This window comes from Parasteatoda tepidariorum, chromosome 8 (assembly GCF_982258835.1).
Source record: "Parasteatoda tepidariorum strain Cologne lab strain chromosome 8, Ptep-v5.0, whole genome shotgun sequence".
Taxonomy (NCBI): domain Eukaryota; kingdom Metazoa; phylum Arthropoda; class Arachnida; order Araneae; family Theridiidae; genus Parasteatoda; species Parasteatoda tepidariorum.
This window is the reverse complement of record NC_141762.1, coordinates 85,229,987-85,248,132: the sequence shown is the minus strand read 5'-3', so window position 1 is coordinate 85,248,132 and position 18,146 is coordinate 85,229,987. Positions and strand designations below refer to the sequence as shown.

Sequence of the window (18,146 nt, the reverse complement as noted above, 5' to 3'; positions counted from 1 at the left end):
ATTACACACATAAAAAATCACTAACTAGACTGTTTTGATAGATATAAATAGTTATAAATTTGCTTCCAAAATAATTTTTTAAATTATTAAAAAAGTTTTCTCCTTTAAAATGAACCTTGTAATGGAAAAAAAAGCAATAGTACAAAGCATAGATAAAAAACTTATACAAAGTTATTGCATCATAAAATAGAAAACTAATTGTTTTCAATTTGTGTGATCGTTTTCTCTTGTCTATCAATTTATAAGTAAGATATTTTATAATCTCTTAGTTGACAAATTTTTGTTTTATTTATCTTATTTATTTTATTTGTCCATTTATTTGCTTTTTTACAATGCCAAACAAAATATCTACTATTTTGGAGCTGTTAAAGCAAGGAAAACAACAGAGTGAATCGGTTCGTTTGCTCTGTACACAAAAGTTTGGACTCTCTAAAGCAAGTGCTTTGGAAGGAATGGGATTGATTAAAGGCAGAAGATTTGTGGCCCATAGCTAAAAATTTCAATAAGAGTTTGCATCTCTGCAAAAAGCAGTCACTCTGAAACCAATTGAATTTATAAGTAGAATTCTGCTCTTATTATTGTTATATTTAGCTAATTTATTTATTTTTAATTAAATTACAATAAAAATTGTTCGTCCCGGTTTCTTGCCGCACCCTGTATCTAAAATAAATGCCAAATTTTTAAAAAATTTAAATTTTTCTACTTAATATTTTTTACACCTCAAAAATTTACATTTTGAACTTCACAAAAAAACATCCATTATTAGCACCAGTAATTAAAACATATTATATTATCGAAGAAATAAATTTAAAAATTAAAAATGAACAATTGACATAAAGATGTCCTAAGTTAGAATTATTTACTTAAACATATTAAATAAGTAATTAAAAAGATGAATGTTTAGTGGAAAGGGAGAAAATGATAAAACTAAATTCTAATTGATGCAAAATTAGTAGTAAAGCAAATGAAACGACAATAAAATGATTTGATATTAACTGAGTATTAACTACAGTTAATATATATTTTACTAAAACTATTAAGTTAAAATTAGCTGAAGTATTTTCATTTAACAGTTAGGGACATGGGCGCAAGTTTGAAAAAAGGCCAAGACTGAAAATTTTTTGACTGAAATACCTAACATACACAATACCCCCTCGACATATGCAAACTATCTAAGAAAGCTTTACCATAATACATCAAGTTTAAATACTGTACAAAAAAATATTTATTCATCTGTCTTTTGATAAAATAACAACAGGACATAAGAAAGTAGACCAATAACCTAGACCTAAAAAATATTTTTATGGACAGAAAAAAAAATATTTCCGATTTCCGTCTTCGAGTCAGTCTTGTTTCCATCTTACTTCCGTCCGCGGACATTTTCGAAAGACGGAAATCCGTCCTGGGGACGGAAGACTTGCACCCATGGTTAGGGATGACAGTACTAAGCATTTAATCAAATTTCTAAAATCCATCTAGATTAAGCTTCAAACTTGACCGTGTGTTTATGTTTTAGGAAAATTTCAGTGCATTTCTGATAAGCATAGATCTTCCTGATCATAATTATAAATTGTAAATAAAATTTTGCTTTACTTACCTCCATTAGTAATATTTTTTCTATGAACATGTAGACATTCATCATGTGGCAAAACAAGGGCTGCTCCTTTAACAGCAAAGTAGCATTCACTGATGCTAAAAATTATCGACAATTTAAACAATATGATAAGAAAGAAAGTGGATTTAAAATTTAAATACAGAAATTCAAAAAAAAATTAATAATAAATTATTGAAATTTAGTATATTTAAATAGGGATTTATCACCATTACATTTTTAATAAGAATAACTCCGATTAATTTATTCGTATTTTATACATTTACAACAGAGTTTTACAATTACATTTCATTTCTTTCAGTAGGTACATATTTCCAGAAAATAATTTAGAGACTTAAATAGCTTTTACAAAAAGAATTTCTCAAAATTCAAGCACAAAAAGAAAACTCTTGATTATATTAACCCTTAAAATATTATAACCAAACTTAAAGTTCAGAGGGAGATGAAGTTAATCTGCTACATAGCATACTGGTTTGCTTTAGGCTAAAGTTGTACATAACTGACAACACAACAAATAAAAAGTCTGGTTTCATTTACCTACGACTAAATGGCAAAAACCATAAAAAAATTAATTTTGTTCCTAACTCAAATTGAGCTGCAAACTACTTTTTTATTTCAATTTTACCAACGTTAACCATATTTAAAAAATTCAACAAGTTAATTGATGCAAAAATTGTAATGAAAAAATTTATAAGTTACCCTCATTTAAAAGATATAAGTAGCAAACACTGAAAAAAAAATATAGATACACTGGATATGACTATTAATTTAATAAAAATTTTTAATTCATGGAAAACTCGAAACAGTGTATAGAATTTAAAATTTATAATAATCTCAATGAACAGACCGAGACAAACAGATATTATAAAGCATGCATAAAAAGTTAGGCTGTAACACAATTTCTATAGGTCACATTTATTACATTATATTTAAATACAAAAAATTGCATATAATAGTTAGAAAAATATTCCCAATATAATGCAAGCACATTACAGAAGGTTATTTTAACAATCTTTTTAACAAAAAATTTATACAAAACATCTTTTCAACTTAAAGAGTTTAAGTGCATACGGGGGAAAAAAATAAATAAATAAATAACATTATGAAAAAATTTTTACACCACAATTCAGAATGTAAATAAAGAACTAATCTCATTTCTTTATCAAATAAAATCAACTTTAAAGAAAGAAAATTCATATATATATTTAATAATAAGTAATTAATTAAAAGGGATATTAGAATAGTATACCAAATTTATCACAGTGAAGAAATGGTTTCATTGTTAACGTTACAGTAGAGCTACACTAATAAGGTATTGATTAAAGCCTGGGTCTTATCCTTAATGGCAATGTAAAAACAACACTGTAAAGTGTGTGCACATCACTACCACAGCTTAGGTAATTGGTGCTAACCAGCCAGCCTCTACAGTATAAAACCATGCCTGTACTTTTTTGTCTCTGAAACTTCTGGAGATTCCATTAGAGTAAATTATGAGCCCCACTCAGACACAATCGAAGGAATCCAACTGATCAGAAAAAGCACATCTGCAAACCTGTAGATGTGTTTTTTCATAGTTGCAGAATCAAACTTTGGCCCAAGCCAGGATAGTGGAAGACTTAATCCACCATTCTACCTGGGTGGCTGGGGAGATATGAGGATAAGTATTTAATTGCATTTTTAAAAAAAATTTAATTACCCTTTCTTATCCTTTGTCTCCTTTTCTTCTTCACTAATATTACATCCATCAATGCAATCCTGTAAAATTAGAAAAAAACTTGAGGGAACTTATTTACTATATAAAAATGTAAAATGCATTTAAAAATTTATTTAATTGTGCTTTAAAATTATCAGCATGCACACCAAGAAGTTTAAACATGTTACTATTAATACAAGGTTGAAAAAATGTTAGCTGTAATAGAGATGCTTTGGTATCAGTACCTATTCGGCAAATTGAAATGGCCAAATAAAACTGTTCACACAAATTTAAATAGAAAAAAGTATATTGCGGCTTTCTTAGGAAGGCTATGAATTTTACCTTTCAAATTTATTGAGTTAGCTTAGATGCTTTTACTTTATTAAGTTCCTTATGTGCCACAGCCTGATTGTCATAAAAACTGATCAATTATTTTGATATGGGTTATTCACAACACGTAAATTTTTCTAGGTCAAAAAACGAACAGATTCAGGTTGAAGGTATATACTCAATGTGTTTTAAATTGCCCTATTAATCAGAAAAAATTGCAATTAGATCAATGATTTCATACTATCAGAAATATGTGGAACATTTGAAACTGAATTTAAAAAACTCATTTTTGGTGTAATGCAGCATTAACTTATCAATTAATTTAGCCTATTTTTAATGCAAATAAAATACCCACTCAAAAGCAAGTTACTAAAAAATGACACAAAGTTTACAGAAAAAATTCACTGTTTGAATAAACTAGGTTGATTTGAACATAGAGTTTAGAGACATATAATGAATATTATATTATTTTTGGTACTGTTCATGCATACAGAAATTTCCAAAGAATATATAGTGTTTTACAAAGAGATAACAGGTTAAAGCATGATTGTCTGAGTCAAAATTTGTCCAATTTATCTACCAAATTTTGACAACTTTTGAGCAATACCACACACGGTAAAAGAATGATGTAATGAGTCTGACATTCTATGAGAAGTCAAATATTACATTTTTAAATCTCCCTCAATATTACAATTTTTAAATACTAATATTAAATATTTAAAACTTTTATGTTTAAAATGAGCTGAAAATTGCCACCAGCTTTCCATTATTAAGACAATTTTTTTAAAGACTTTAATTTTTCTACTATTTAAGTGAACAATATAATTTCAAAAAAGATAAAATGGGAGACATTTTTATCCATTTCTAGTTAAAAAGAAGTCAAACAGAAAAAGAGTCAAACCTCATTTTATTTTATGCCTTAAGTATTGTCACCTTGTTTATGAAGTTATATGTGGTAGGCTCAGTTATTTTCCTTTGTATAAAAGAAAAATTCTATGTTATAAAATCTATTAGAAATTCTGTAAAAATTTTGCAAGCATATAAATCATTTAATGCCTTTACCATTGTAGTTGGCTTAACCATGTACCCATATGGAAATATCTGTTGTAGTTACAAAGCCACTCGACTTCCCATCTTGAGTGGTTATTCAGTGTCATTGATCACATCAATAGCTATTACAGTTGGGCTTTTTTTTTCTTCCTTGCATCTTCAAAAAATTTCATAACTAAACTCAGTGGCGTGACAGTCCTAGAGGGCCAAGGCCTACTGTGCCCATCTCAGTTTTCTTGACCTTGGGCTCTAGGGTGCAGGAGCAGATGTTCCGGTCAGGTGGTCAGCCGAAGGCGGAACCGCCAGTGTTTAGTTCCCAAGCATGCTTGGTACTCATTTATTGACCCACTGAAGGGATGAAAGGCTGAGTCAACCTTGCCTGGCCCGAGGATCGAACCAGGGACCTGTGGTACGACAGTACGAAGCGCTACCGCTCAGCCATCGGACTTCTCAAAAAATTTCTAGTCTATAATCAGTAGGTAATAGTCTGCGTTCTAAACACACATTCTAAAACAAAATAGTCACTCGAAAAAAGGAGGTGGATCTATTACATCTTTTAATTATTTTTACAGCTGCTTAAACATTAGATTGTGTATTTGTTTACTAGGATATGTTGACTAAAATTACAATTCCATCTGCGATTGCGATAAACTATTAAGCAAACCAACTTATTTCTTTAATAGCTGCAGTATTTGGGAAGATTTCCGTAGAATGTTCTTGGCAGAATAATCGATAGCAGGGTGCATAGCCAAATTATTCAACAAAAAATAAGCATCATTTAAGCACTTTTCAAGCACTCAAAAAAAATATTTTTAAGCACTTTAAAATAATTTAACTAGGCAAGGTCGTAAAGTTTTTGACAATTGACTATTTTATCTTGTTTTAACCGTTATGTCAAAAAAAAGAAACTTTTGTTTCTGACAACTGTAAAAAATCATGAAATTTTGAATCATGTGAAATGAATGGCGTTTTCACACGCTACGGACTGACAATACGACAAAGAAGATTTTGAATTAATTTTGAAAACGTTGAATGGAACTGCGTCTTTTTGCATAATTCGTAGCTAAACTCAACATGGTAAAGGAAAATTTCAGTTTGAAAAAAAAAAATTAAGCACTTTAAAAATCGCTACACACCCTGGCCAGGCCATGGAAATTTCCAGGCAGCAGCCCACTAAAAACTTTAAAAAAAAAAAAAAGGGAGAGCACTTAAAGGGTTCAACTCGTAGTCATCCCCGAGCAAAGCAAATATCAGCAAGTTTTTTGAAGAAATCTGCAAGCTTAAAATCCACTTGGCGCCTTAGTGATTATAGACGAATCACAATATGGAAAGATTGCTAAGCATTTATTTACTGTTTATATTTCTTTCATTTCTTCAAGGCCAAGCAATTGTGCAAGTTTAGTTAGTGTAAACATGCAATGGTATGGAATTATCATTTATTTGTCATCCTATGTGATGTCTTAACTCAGTTTCTCATGTTACACTGCCTGGTTGTCAGCTAAACTTGCCGATTATTTTACATCAAGTTCCAATATTCCTCAAAAAAAAAAAAAAAAAGGATGAGTAAAGATAACTTGTGTATTTGGGGTCCATACTTACCTGTAGAAGATAGATCCTCCAAAGAGAGAATGAATTAGAGCAGAGCAAATTTGATTTATGAAAAAATTGCCTGTTTTGGGGAACATTTCCCTCAAATGGAGTAATTAGCTTGTTTAAAAAAAATTAAAAAATAATAAAGAACTAGAAGTTTTTAAACATGCATACTTTTTCAACAAAAGCTCGTGTAAATATGTTAATAAAGTTAAGATGTACAGTTGTGATAAATAAAGTTAAGCATTATCAATAAACAATGTACTTTTGTTACAAGAAATTCAGTCTAAATCCTATAAATAAATCTATGATATTTAAATTATCTTAAAGTACCTTCATACGATCGCAGTATTAAAACAACGAAAGAAAATGCGTGAAGAATTTAACAATAGAAACTACGTCTAACAAACTGATAAATATATAATAAATGCAACTAAATATAAACTACAAAAAACTCACAGCAATAACTGATTCAATTCTATAATATCAAAAGTAATATGCAATTATTAAAAATGCTAGTTTTAAAAAAATTTAAAGACTGATAAATATACAAAGTAAATTTAGATCCATAACTTACAGCTGATAGACTTTCATGTTTAGAGTTTGAGTTGCTTCCACACGGTGACCTTTGAACAGTTACTAAAGCCATAATCAAAAAAATTTTAAGTATTTTTATAGATCATGTATACTTCAGTAACCCATAGCAAAATCGCAAACTAGTAAGGCCCATATCACAATGCCAAATACTACTTTGTTTATGTTGTTATATTTGTCATCCACCCAGCACATCCATTATAGCAGCTATTCCAAAACAGAAGTAACGCATGCGCATATGTAGCTCTTATGGTTACTTCCGTTTTCCCTGTTTCCATTTCAGGAATCAGGAGTAGAAAATTTTAATTGTTCTGAAATCATCTCCTTATAAAAGCTTTTTACAAAAAAATTCAAAAAACTATCAGTTATGGATCAAAAGAGAGATATTAATTAATAATATGATAATTCTTAATCCAAAGAAACATCAATCGATTGACAGAAGTCTGTTTCGGTTTTGGTTTTGCGTGTTTAATGGTGATTACACGTTGATTTTTGCAGGATCTAAAATAACCACAACTCATTAAACAATTTAAAATATGTCAAATATGGGAATTTTTCAGCATAATTATAATTTTTAAGAGCACTGTTTCTAATTTTTTAAACATATTTTCAACTTAAAAAAAGTCCAAGTTTTTAACTGCAACTCCGCATGAAAATTCGTCTGTCAAATAACGAGGTGCTCTTCATAAATGTATAAATGTGATGCACTGAAATCGTACGTTCGTAAATGGAAAATCAGTTTAACTTATTTCTCAAACCCAACTAAACGGAAAAGTTGGAAAGTTTCAGTCAGATTAAGATAGCTCTACTTTTCAAAGCACTCCTCCCATTCTCTCCGCTCCCTCTACTCTACATGCCTTTTCATATTGTATGTTTATGTGAAGATGGCTTCTCAAGATGTTAGCAGAACCTTAAAAGATGCACTTTTTGAAACATTATCTTCTATTTTATCTCCAGTGCATGATGTTAGAATTAATGCTGAACAGCAAATCAACGTTTTAGAAGTTACAGATGGTAAATTGAAAGATGCATTTTAATTTGAATCATGTTGTTTAATATTAGTGTGCCTATTTGATTATAAAAAGAGCGGGAAATGTGTTTGTTTACAAATTTAGAAATGTGTATTTAATGTTTATGTTCTGTAATTTTTTATACTTTCGAAAATTGAATAATCAATTAACATGCGGTAAATTTTCAAAAATAAAAATTGTTTAGTTTCACACAGTATCAAATTATTATATGCTCACACTAGTGAGGAAATTTTCATTTTATAGATGAGTTGTTAGTTATTTTGTTTATTAATGTATTTTTCCTTATTTTAAGGTTTATTTATGAATATCTGATTAAAATGTATTATATCTTTCCCTTTCATGAATCGGATTAAATTCATAAATTTTTCAATTTTATTATGTCTCTCTAGATACATTCTTGTCTCCAATAATTAGAGACTCAATTACAAGACTAACAATTGAATTTTACTGCGCAATTTTTTCTTTCATATTATAAGCTAACAGAATTTTCTGCATATTTAATTTCATAAAACCATAATTTTATGTGCATCTAATTTTATAAGCTTATTATTTTTTTCACATTTTATTCTGCTAATATTCTAATTATGTGTGTATGTTATCACATTTCGTGTACTGATTTCATTTTAAAAACAATTGAATTATTATGAAAATTATGTTTTTTTCTTCTTCCTAGAGTTTCCTGTGCATCTGACTGAGCTGATGCTTGATGCTCAAGGTCCTCTTGCAATTAGACAACTTGCCTCTGTTCTTCTTAAACAATATGTGGAATGTCATTGGAGCCCACATACTGATAAATTTAGAGCACCTGAAACTACTCCTGAAGTAAGTACAAATATTTAATATACATACATTCAAAATAATCATTTAAATTTATATTTTCATAAATTAAAAACTTTTAAATCAGAGCACCAATTTGTTTAATGGTAAGAACATTATCAATAGATTGATGATGTTATGATAACAAAAGATTGATAATAGAGTCAAAAATTTCACCTTACCAGTAACAAATTTAATTTTTTTTTGTTTTTTTTTTTTGCCTAGTTAAACAGGGTGCGTAGCGTTTGTAAAAAGTGCTTAAAGGTGCTTTTTTGGGGATTTCGTTTTTAAAAGCTTTTAAAGGTGCTTTTTTCAGCTGGTGTTTTTAAAAAGTGCTTTTTTTCCACAAAATTTTTTTTCTTCTTCAGTGATATCTGGTGGATCCCATGCATTTCACGAAAAATGGGGTGTTTGCTACGTAATCATTCACGCGGACATCATGTCGTACCCACATTATGACTTGCGCATGCGCGCACACTTAAAACCGATACCCGAGTGCTGCAATTCGGATCGAGAATATCAGATCCTTATGAAATGTTTTTCTTTTTAATTTAATTTTATTCTTGTTTATTTTATTTTACTTCTAACACTTTTTTGACGTAGGGGGTAAGGGTACTTTTGTTCTGAGTTCAGGGTGAAGTTGAATTCACTCGGTGATGTGAGAAAGTCTGATTGTTTTGATTTACGTCCGTTTCTTTTTGGGTTTTTTTTAACGCTAAAACTCTTTATAAAAAGTTTTTGTTTTTCAATAATATCATTGATTGAATATGAATTTTTTGAGTGCTTAAAAATTTTTGTAAAGTGCTTGAAAAGTTTTTAAAAAGTGCTTATTTTTGATTCAAAGATTTGGCTACGCACCCTGTTAAATTTTTTATGATTAATAAAGTAAAACAAAATTTTTTCACTCTATTTTATAATAAAGTAAAAGTTCATAATTTCCTAATAACTTCAAGCTTTTTTCTAAGACAAGTATTAATGTTAATATGATCAAGAAATCAATAGTTTGAACTTTTCTTATTAATAGCAGAATTTCAAAATTTTAATACATTAAAAATTAATGAATAGCAATTTAATATTCAGTTTGTATTTCAGTATCCAATCCAAACAAAATGTTTTAAATCTTTATTAGTATTGCATTTCATTTAATACACTTTTCTTATATGATAAATTATTTTTAAGATGTAACACTTATAATTAAATTTTTAAAGATAAATTTTTCTAAACATTTCCCCCTAATATAAAGCTAATCTTTTACAATTAAATTACTTTTCATAATGATTTTTCTCAAACTATGTTTTAAAATTAAATTCTTTATTTCTACTAGGCTAAAGCAGCCATCCGTGCTATGCTTCCCATGGGCTTACAAGAATCAATCAGTAAATTACGATCTAGTGTTGCATATGCTATATCAGCTGTAGCTCAATGGGATTGGCCTGAAGATTGGCCCGAATTGTTTAATATACTTGTTCAGAGTTTAATCAGTGAAAATAGCTGTGCTGTGCATGGTGCTATGAGAGTTTTGAAAGGTAAACAATTTATAATATTTTAAAATAGTTTCTGATTGCATATTGTCTTTTTTACTCATTTTGTTAGTCTCTTGTTCTACTTCGTTTGCTTATTATTTTAATGTGTGGTTTTAAATTTCTTATTACATCAGCATTTATCATTGCATTATATCATTTTATATTTAAAATAGATTGTAATTGTATGTCATTTGTATTGATTTTATTTTCCATTTACTCTATTTTAAAGTTTTAGGTTTAGGTCAAGAATCAATCAATACCAAATTAATTTACCAAATTAATTTATTGATACCAGATTATTTGGTAAATTAATTTGATACCAAATACCAAATTACCAAACTAATGATACCAAATTAATTTATTTTTATTTTTCAGTGCATGATTTCAAATTTCAAATCACATCATACAGCAGAATTTTCCAAACCTGAAAAAATATTGTTTAATAGTATACTTTAAAAAATTTAATGTCAAAAATAATTTAGATTATTTTCTTTTAATAATTTTGATTCAACTGTCAGTATCAGGATGAAATATCACAAAATATTAATCTCTTAGAAATTAACTATATAATCAATATGTTAAAAACAGCATATAAAATGCAAAAATGTCACTCAAACAGATGTACATTTGGTATGTTCTAAAATAGCAAAAAAATATAGTAGGGATTAGAAATGAGTTACAACTAGGATAAAGAGGATTAACTAATCGAATTAGGAAATAAGATTCAGCAAAAAATATGGGAATCTGTAATTTTGTATCTGTATCTTGTAATTTTTATCCTTTAATCTAATTTACATAACATTCATGCAAACAGCTAAGTGTTTAATACTAACTATTAAGAATTACTAGGAAAAGTAAAAGTAAGTTAATTTCTTACCCATTACATAGATTGCAACCATTCTGCTCCTGACGAATCATTGTGCAACTACCGGAACGTGTATAAACAAAAACCTCTTAAGTAAACAACACCTGAGTTTTGATAAGTAATGTCAGTTGATTATTGTTTTTCGATTTGCCCTTTGACAAAACTTTACAATATATATATAAAACCTGTATGCTGAGTATATTTTTGCCCAAAGTTTCCAAAAAGATTTGTAATTTAAAAATAATATATGTTTATTTTTAACTTTGTAAGTAAAAGTGTTCTTCTATTAATGCTTTGTTAATCTACTTATAATTTTTGTCTTTGTAATGATTTTTTATTCTTATGCTAAAGTATAAATAGTGTGAACAGCAAACCTTTAATAATATTCCAAAAGTTTTGTGATTGTTTATTCGTCTTTTTTGTAAAATAAAGACATTATTATTGTCCAATTTTTTTTGTGACAAAAAAAGTTATAGTTTTTAAAAGAAGTCCATTATGCGTATGTCACTTCTGAATATTTATTATGAAAAACTGTTTCTAATTAATTTTATTTAATCATTCATTCAAATAAAAATTGCTGCTCATACATTTTTAATGAGTGTTTTTTTTTTCAATTTCACAAGCAAAATATTATATCATTTAATATATTAAACTTCTCATTTCAGAAATTTCTAATGAGGTTTCTGATTCACAAATGCCACAGTTTGCTCCAATCATATTACCTGAAATGCTTAAAATCTTTTTGCAAGACCAAGTATGTACTTAATCATACTAATGAAACCAAATATTATACATTTTTACAGTTAATAGCAAAATTAGTATCGCATGTCGGTTGAATGAAATATTTTTATGCCTGTTTTTTATTTTTCTTAACTGCTTATTTTGTTTTATAATAAAAATGTTTTATCTTAATTAAATTAGATAAATAAAAGTGTTGTTGCATAACTTATTTTTAAAGGTTAGCAACCGTTAGTGAGACAAGGGCAGAGTTCTCCAGTTTACTACAGATACATTGCCCTCCAAAAGTAAAGATACAACAAGGTTTTCGAATCTCACTAAAAAATGGCACTCATGAGAAAATTCATAGTTTATATGAATAATAGTATTGTTATTTTAAGACAATTTTTTGCAAATAAGATAGCCTTTTATTTTTTTAAATAGGCACTTTTATAAGAATGAGGGGAAAAATCTTAATTTTGTCAGTAAATTTTACGAATGATTGTTTATTCAATTATTGATAGTTTTGTGGAAAATATCTAAAAAGGTTTAACAATGTCTGGGTGAAATTGTTTAGATGGATGGAAATGGAGTTGATGCAAGCTGATGTGACTAGACCTTTCCCTGTATCACGCAGTATGGTCCAATGTTAGCGGGTTTCGATTTGATGATACAGTTTCTAAAAGACATGTTTCTTGCTAAACATGAGTTGCAGCACCTGTTTGATACCATTTTGCAGATCTTTGGGTGCAAAAAAGAAAATTACTGTGCATCAGCTTGCTGTAGATCATTTTGTCACATCAGAAACAATGAATATCTCAATTTCATGTTTTCTGGAACAGACAACAGTGGGTTTCTATACTCTTCACCAAGTTCACTTTGTAAAGTGTTTCAGGATGCTTAACTGATTTTAATAAAACAAGAAATTTGATGTAACCAATCCAACATTGTTGAAAAAAATCAGTTACCAAGACTTGGGTTGGGCAGAGATCTCTCTAGGTCAGAGGTCGCCAAAGTGGTCTATATAGACCCCCAAGGGTCTATTTAACAAAAGCAGGGGTCGATCTGAGACAGGGGGGCGAATGGGGGTCGATCCGAATCGGAAGGGTCAATTGTGGATCGAAAAAAGAAACAGTTCTCAATACGCAAATCACACATGCCTAATTAAGTATGTAAAATTTGTGATTTTTTTTTATAATTGACTCAATATCAGTTTCTTAATAAAACATAAATTAATAAATGTATATTTATTGGGGTGAAACGAGTATGTACGTACCACCCCGCAGTGGCACGAACTCAGCGCAGTTTATAAGTCATATGCATATGTGCGCTTGTCCAAATGTCACGTGTGACGAGCATTGGTGTTACAAATGCAAATATCATACTCAGTTTCAACTATCTTTGCAAACTGTGTTGAATATTTGCAGTGTCATCATTAAAACTTTTATAGTTTTGAATAATTAGTTATTGTTTCGATAAAACCATTCGTTTGGTTTAGATATCAATTTTAATTATCAATGCACAAAAAAAAAGGTAAGCATTAATGATATGGATTAGTACAGCCCGCGACAAAACTATAGCAAATTTTGTATTTTTTTACGAAAATTACAAAATTGACCAATTTTGACGAAAATTAAAATTGACCAATTTTGAACCCAATATAGCAAACCTTGCAAAAAAACACCAGGCCCACCCATCTTATTGATCAAGAAGCAGTAAATCTTTAGTTACTTTACTTATTATATCTACTTATGCATAATTACTTATTATTTAATAATAAGGTATTTAAATTTCAATATTAATATATTTTTCATAAAACTATTGTTACATAATGTACTATTACTTTAATAAATGTTTAAAATCATAAAATAAATGTATAAACACAGTATCTAATAGAGTTTTATTTTAATTAACAGAAAATTACTTTTGCGGGGGTCGATGGAGATTTCGAAAAATTATATAGGGGTCGATAATCAAAAAAGTTTGGCGACCCCTGCTCTAGGTAGTCATATTAACTTGCATATGTTGCCATGGAGGAATTCTTGACTTGTTTGAGATATCAGAATGATATCTTTATTTCAAATGTTAATATAATATGTTGCTGTTATTGGTATTAACTTCCTTCTGAGTGATAATGTGCAACCTCATATTGTTGTGTTAGTTAAAGACTATTGTTCTCAAAATAAATTGAATTCAATTCTGATATTTGATAATTTTTTAATTCGGCTGAGGAAACTGGTTATACCTTAACTTATGAAGCTCAGTGTATGAGTAAAACTTTTAATTTGAGTACGCCTCTTTTAACAAAAAACTTGTACTAAACTATTTTATTATGTATTCGTTTGTGAACAAAGGTATAAATTTTTAACCTATCTTATTTTAAAAATCTAATTCTGTTCATCATTTTCCAATTTGTTAAAATGATATCAATGAAAGTAATATTGTGTTAAGTTAGGCAATGTTATAATGTTAAACCAAATGCCCTAATTATTTGTGTATAGACTCTGTTCTGTACAAGGTACAGAAATTATTTAACATTCACAATTATTTAAAAAATATTTAAGTTGTTTATTTAATTTTTCGGTTATTTTTCTAGTGATTTATGAGATGTTTAAAATTAGATTTTATAATTGATTATAAATATTGAATTATTAACTTTGGGAAATTTTATTCTAGTTTGAATTTGTAATGCTAGGTTTACTAGTCAACTGAAAAAAATCACCTTAATTTTGTTAATGAACAAAAGTACTAATTTTTTTGCAATGCAAATGTGTTGTTAAGTTTTTTGGTATTTTTTAATATAATTTTAATGTAAATAATTTGTACATTTTTATCTCAAAGTTGAAAAAAAGAAAAAAATTAAAATATTTATTTATTTTTCTTTTAAGAAATATGGTATTAGGACAAGAGGACGAGCTGTTGAAATATTTTCAACTTGTACAGAATTGATAGCTGCAATGGCACCTTATAACAAAGTAAGCAAAAAAAATTTCTTTTTAACAAAGAACATAAACTGAGTTCTAAATGATTTTTTCTCATTCACGAAGAGTTTGATTTGTCAAAACATTTTTTTTCTATTAAATTTTTTCCCTCCTAACATTTTTTTCTTACATAATAATTCAGATAAAAACATTTCAAAGTAAAACAGCTATTTTGCAACTAACAATCTTTAAATTTTAGGAATAACATTCTAAATGAAAATAAATTTTTAAATCTTGTTTTTGATGTATTGTGATTTTGTGGGAGCTCTTAGTTTCTAACTTAAGCAGTCTGTGTGAGTTAAAAGATGGACTTAAAAATATTCTGACTTTACTATAACTCAATTTCAAAAGAAAGTTATTAATTACAAAGCTATAAATTTATTAGTTATCAAATATATTGCAAGTACAAATTAAATACTACAGTCACTGCTTTTAAAAGATGACTGTTTTATTTATTTATTTTATTCATAAGTAGTATTTTTATTCCTAAGTCACCCTTTGAAAACTTGTTTTAGATGTTTTGTAATTGTTTTTAAAGAAGATGTATAAATAGTGTCCAAAAAAAAATTTTTTTCTCTAAAATATGGTGCAAGATCTTACATCTTTAAAGGTATTAAGATCTAAGCAGTCACAATTCTCAATATTTAAACTTTTATACTGTCATTTTTGCATTATTTCTATCACACAAAATTAATTTCTTCTGGAATGTTATCATCTTGACTTCTTACTTTCGGTAATCTATACAAATAGGACTAAACTCACTCAAATAGCTTTGTATATTTCTTTTAACACATTTGCTGCTTATTTCTGACCAATGTAAGATGCTATTCTAGTGATTTATCCCGTGTTGGATGTGATCGTATTGAACATCTTTCTTTTGTATTCTGTATTTTGAAACAATTATGCCTGCCAATTGAAATCACAAAAATCGAGGTATCAGAAAAAAAAATTGTATGGCATTTTGCCTTGCCTGAATAAAAATAATTTTGTGTTTCTGGGAGGGAAAGCAATTGTTGTAAAAAAAAAATATATTTCAATATGATGATTAGATTAACATTATCAGAAAATATGTTCGAGCATTTGCGGTATTTCTGTATTTATAAGGAAGCCTCTGATAGAGTTATACTGCAAATATGGCATTGGCAAAACTTTGATACTGTATATATACTAATGTTCTATTTAGAATTTATTTATACTTAAGTTAGTTAATTTCAGTTTTCTTGATTAAATGTTTTTGTGAAAATGAATTTTATCTATGTTTATGTAACATTAAGAAATGTTAAAAGAATATGTTAAGCAATTAAGATACAGTAAATTTCCACTTTATATTTTCATTCTATAACTTCTGTCTAAGCCTCTTAAATAGTCTAAATATATCCTTATTAAAAACTTACAACTTAGTTAACTGTGTCACATTTATTGATATTTATAAATTTGTAGCAAACTACCATGCCTGCAATTATTTTAACTTTTATTTTCAGTCGGCACCCAAAGACTTGCTATATCCTATTTTACCAAAGTTTTCTGAAGCCTTAGTAAGTGCCTTAAAGATACCGGATGGTCAAACGTCAGATAGTGGCTTAAAGAAAGATATTTTGAATGTAAGTTGGAAAAGGAATAAAATATAAATGTTGGAAATTGTATTTTTAACTTTATTAATTTATCAGCTTTGAGACTTTTTAACTGTGTAATGTCTGCTTCACTCAGTGTGTTCATTGTGACTTAACTTTCAGCTGATATTGCATGCAAGTGAATGACTAATTAAACCTTTCTTGTGTTTTGTCAAGTGCTAATATCAAACAAATTTCAAATCTCAATGAATGTACCTTAAAGTTAGGAATTTGTAATGAATACCAAATCAAACTTTGTGTACAAGATTCAAGTTGAAACAGTCATCTAGTATCTGGGCAATGAAATTTTAAAGAGTGTTTTTTGTAGTAGGAATGATTTCTTCGATCCCGTTCAACATGTGATTTCTATTAATTGCAATGAAAAAGCATTTCAATTCAGAAATGTTGTGTTAGATCATAATTTTAAAAAGAAATAATAAGCAACTATTACATTTATGACATTGCATTTAAATAAAGGAATTTTAAAATTATGTGCAAAAAAACTTTTGATTTGCATAAATAACTGTGGGAATGTAGAAAATATATCTTTAAAAAATTTATCTTTATTGAGAAAAAAAAAATGTTTTTATGTAATTTAAATTATTGTGCGTACTGATTAATCATTATATTTATGAATTTTAAAACTATTAGGATTTTTATTAAAACATTAATATTTAATCATGAAATCAAAATGAGTGTACCTGTTTTTTTCCCATTTTTCTTCGTGTTACTTATTGGACTTAGCGTGCATATAAAAGAAGCTCTGAAATTCTGAATTATTTTCTACCAACTAATTTACTATCTAATAGTGCCGGCCGAGCAGTTAGCGTGCCTGACTGCGAAACCAATGGCTTCGGGTTTGAATCCCGCTCTGGTCATGGATGTTTCTCTATATGTGTTGTCCTCCGTTGTGTGTGATGTGTGAAAGTGGCCCACACTATGAACGGATTTTTGTGGCAGTGTGGCGTGAATAATGTTGCCCGCCTCTGTAACTTAGGTTCACAGGTGCCCACTGGGTAACGTTAAATGAGCAACACTTCCAACATCTTCCGAGGTGAAGAACGAAAAGCTCAGTACCTGCCGCTAGAGAAAAAAAAAATATCTAATAGCATTGCATACATTTTTATACAAAGTTTCATGGTCATACCTTGAGATTGCTAAGTCTCTATCACTTCTAAGCTTCAAACAGATGTTAACCTGTATTATTATTTATGATCTATTTATTTACAGTTGATAAGCATATGAACTTATTTGCAATAGCTGCTTGAGAATTCACAAGATTATGGTACAAGAAAAAAAATTGTACTCATTTTTATGTGATAAATTCTTATTGAAATTAACTTAACTTCCATTAACTTCCTTCTTAAAAGTGTTTCTGAATAATTTATTGAATTATAGTATTATTCTTTACTCTAAAATTTTCATAATAAAAATGAAAAAATTCTATTGCTATTTATTGTTTTTATTTTGTGCAATATACGTCTAATAATCAGGGTTGCCACAGGCTACTAAAATGCAACTATTTGCTACTATTTTCGGCCTTAGGCGACTATGCCATTTTTTTTTGCCCGAAAAGGCTAAAAAAGCAACTATTTTCAGGAATAGGCGACTATTAGGAGACTTTTTTTACTCTTGGTGAAGTTTTTTAACAAAAATGAACGTTACTTTTCAGAACGTTAATAAAAGAAAGCAAACTTTTTTACAATCATTTATGTCCAAAGAGCCAATAATTTA

General features: G+C 28.4%; 2 protein-coding genes across 2 annotated transcripts in view; one reads left to right on the top strand and one right to left on the bottom strand.

The window, feature by feature from the left end:
* The window catches only part of ssh (Protein phosphatase Slingshot), a 30,399-nt gene extending 23,272 nt beyond the window's left edge, over positions 1–7,127 (bottom strand). Inside the window, exons 1-3 of the mRNA XM_087169229.1 lie at positions 6,853–7,127; positions 3,309–3,367; positions 1,598–1,692 (exon numbers count right to left, since the gene is read on the bottom strand). Coding sequence (XP_087025355.1) covers positions 1,598–1,692; positions 3,309–3,367; positions 6,853–6,924 — 226 coding nt within the window. The 5' untranslated portion in view covers positions 6,925–7,127. The remainder of the gene's footprint in view (positions 1–1,597; positions 1,693–3,308; positions 3,368–6,852) is intronic.
* A 377-nt stretch (positions 7,128–7,504) lies between these two features.
* Ipo9 (Importin 9) overlaps positions 7,505–18,146 on the top strand; it is a 50,234-nt gene continuing 39,592 nt past the window's right edge. The window contains exons 1-6 of the mRNA XM_016060163.4: positions 7,505–7,883; positions 8,574–8,722; positions 10,041–10,242; positions 11,770–11,858; positions 14,710–14,796; positions 16,284–16,403. Of these exons, the coding sequence (XP_015915649.1) occupies positions 7,754–7,883; positions 8,574–8,722; positions 10,041–10,242; positions 11,770–11,858; positions 14,710–14,796; positions 16,284–16,403 (777 nt within the window). The 5' untranslated portion in view covers positions 7,505–7,753. The remainder of the gene's footprint in view (positions 7,884–8,573; positions 8,723–10,040; positions 10,243–11,769; positions 11,859–14,709; positions 14,797–16,283; positions 16,404–18,146) is intronic.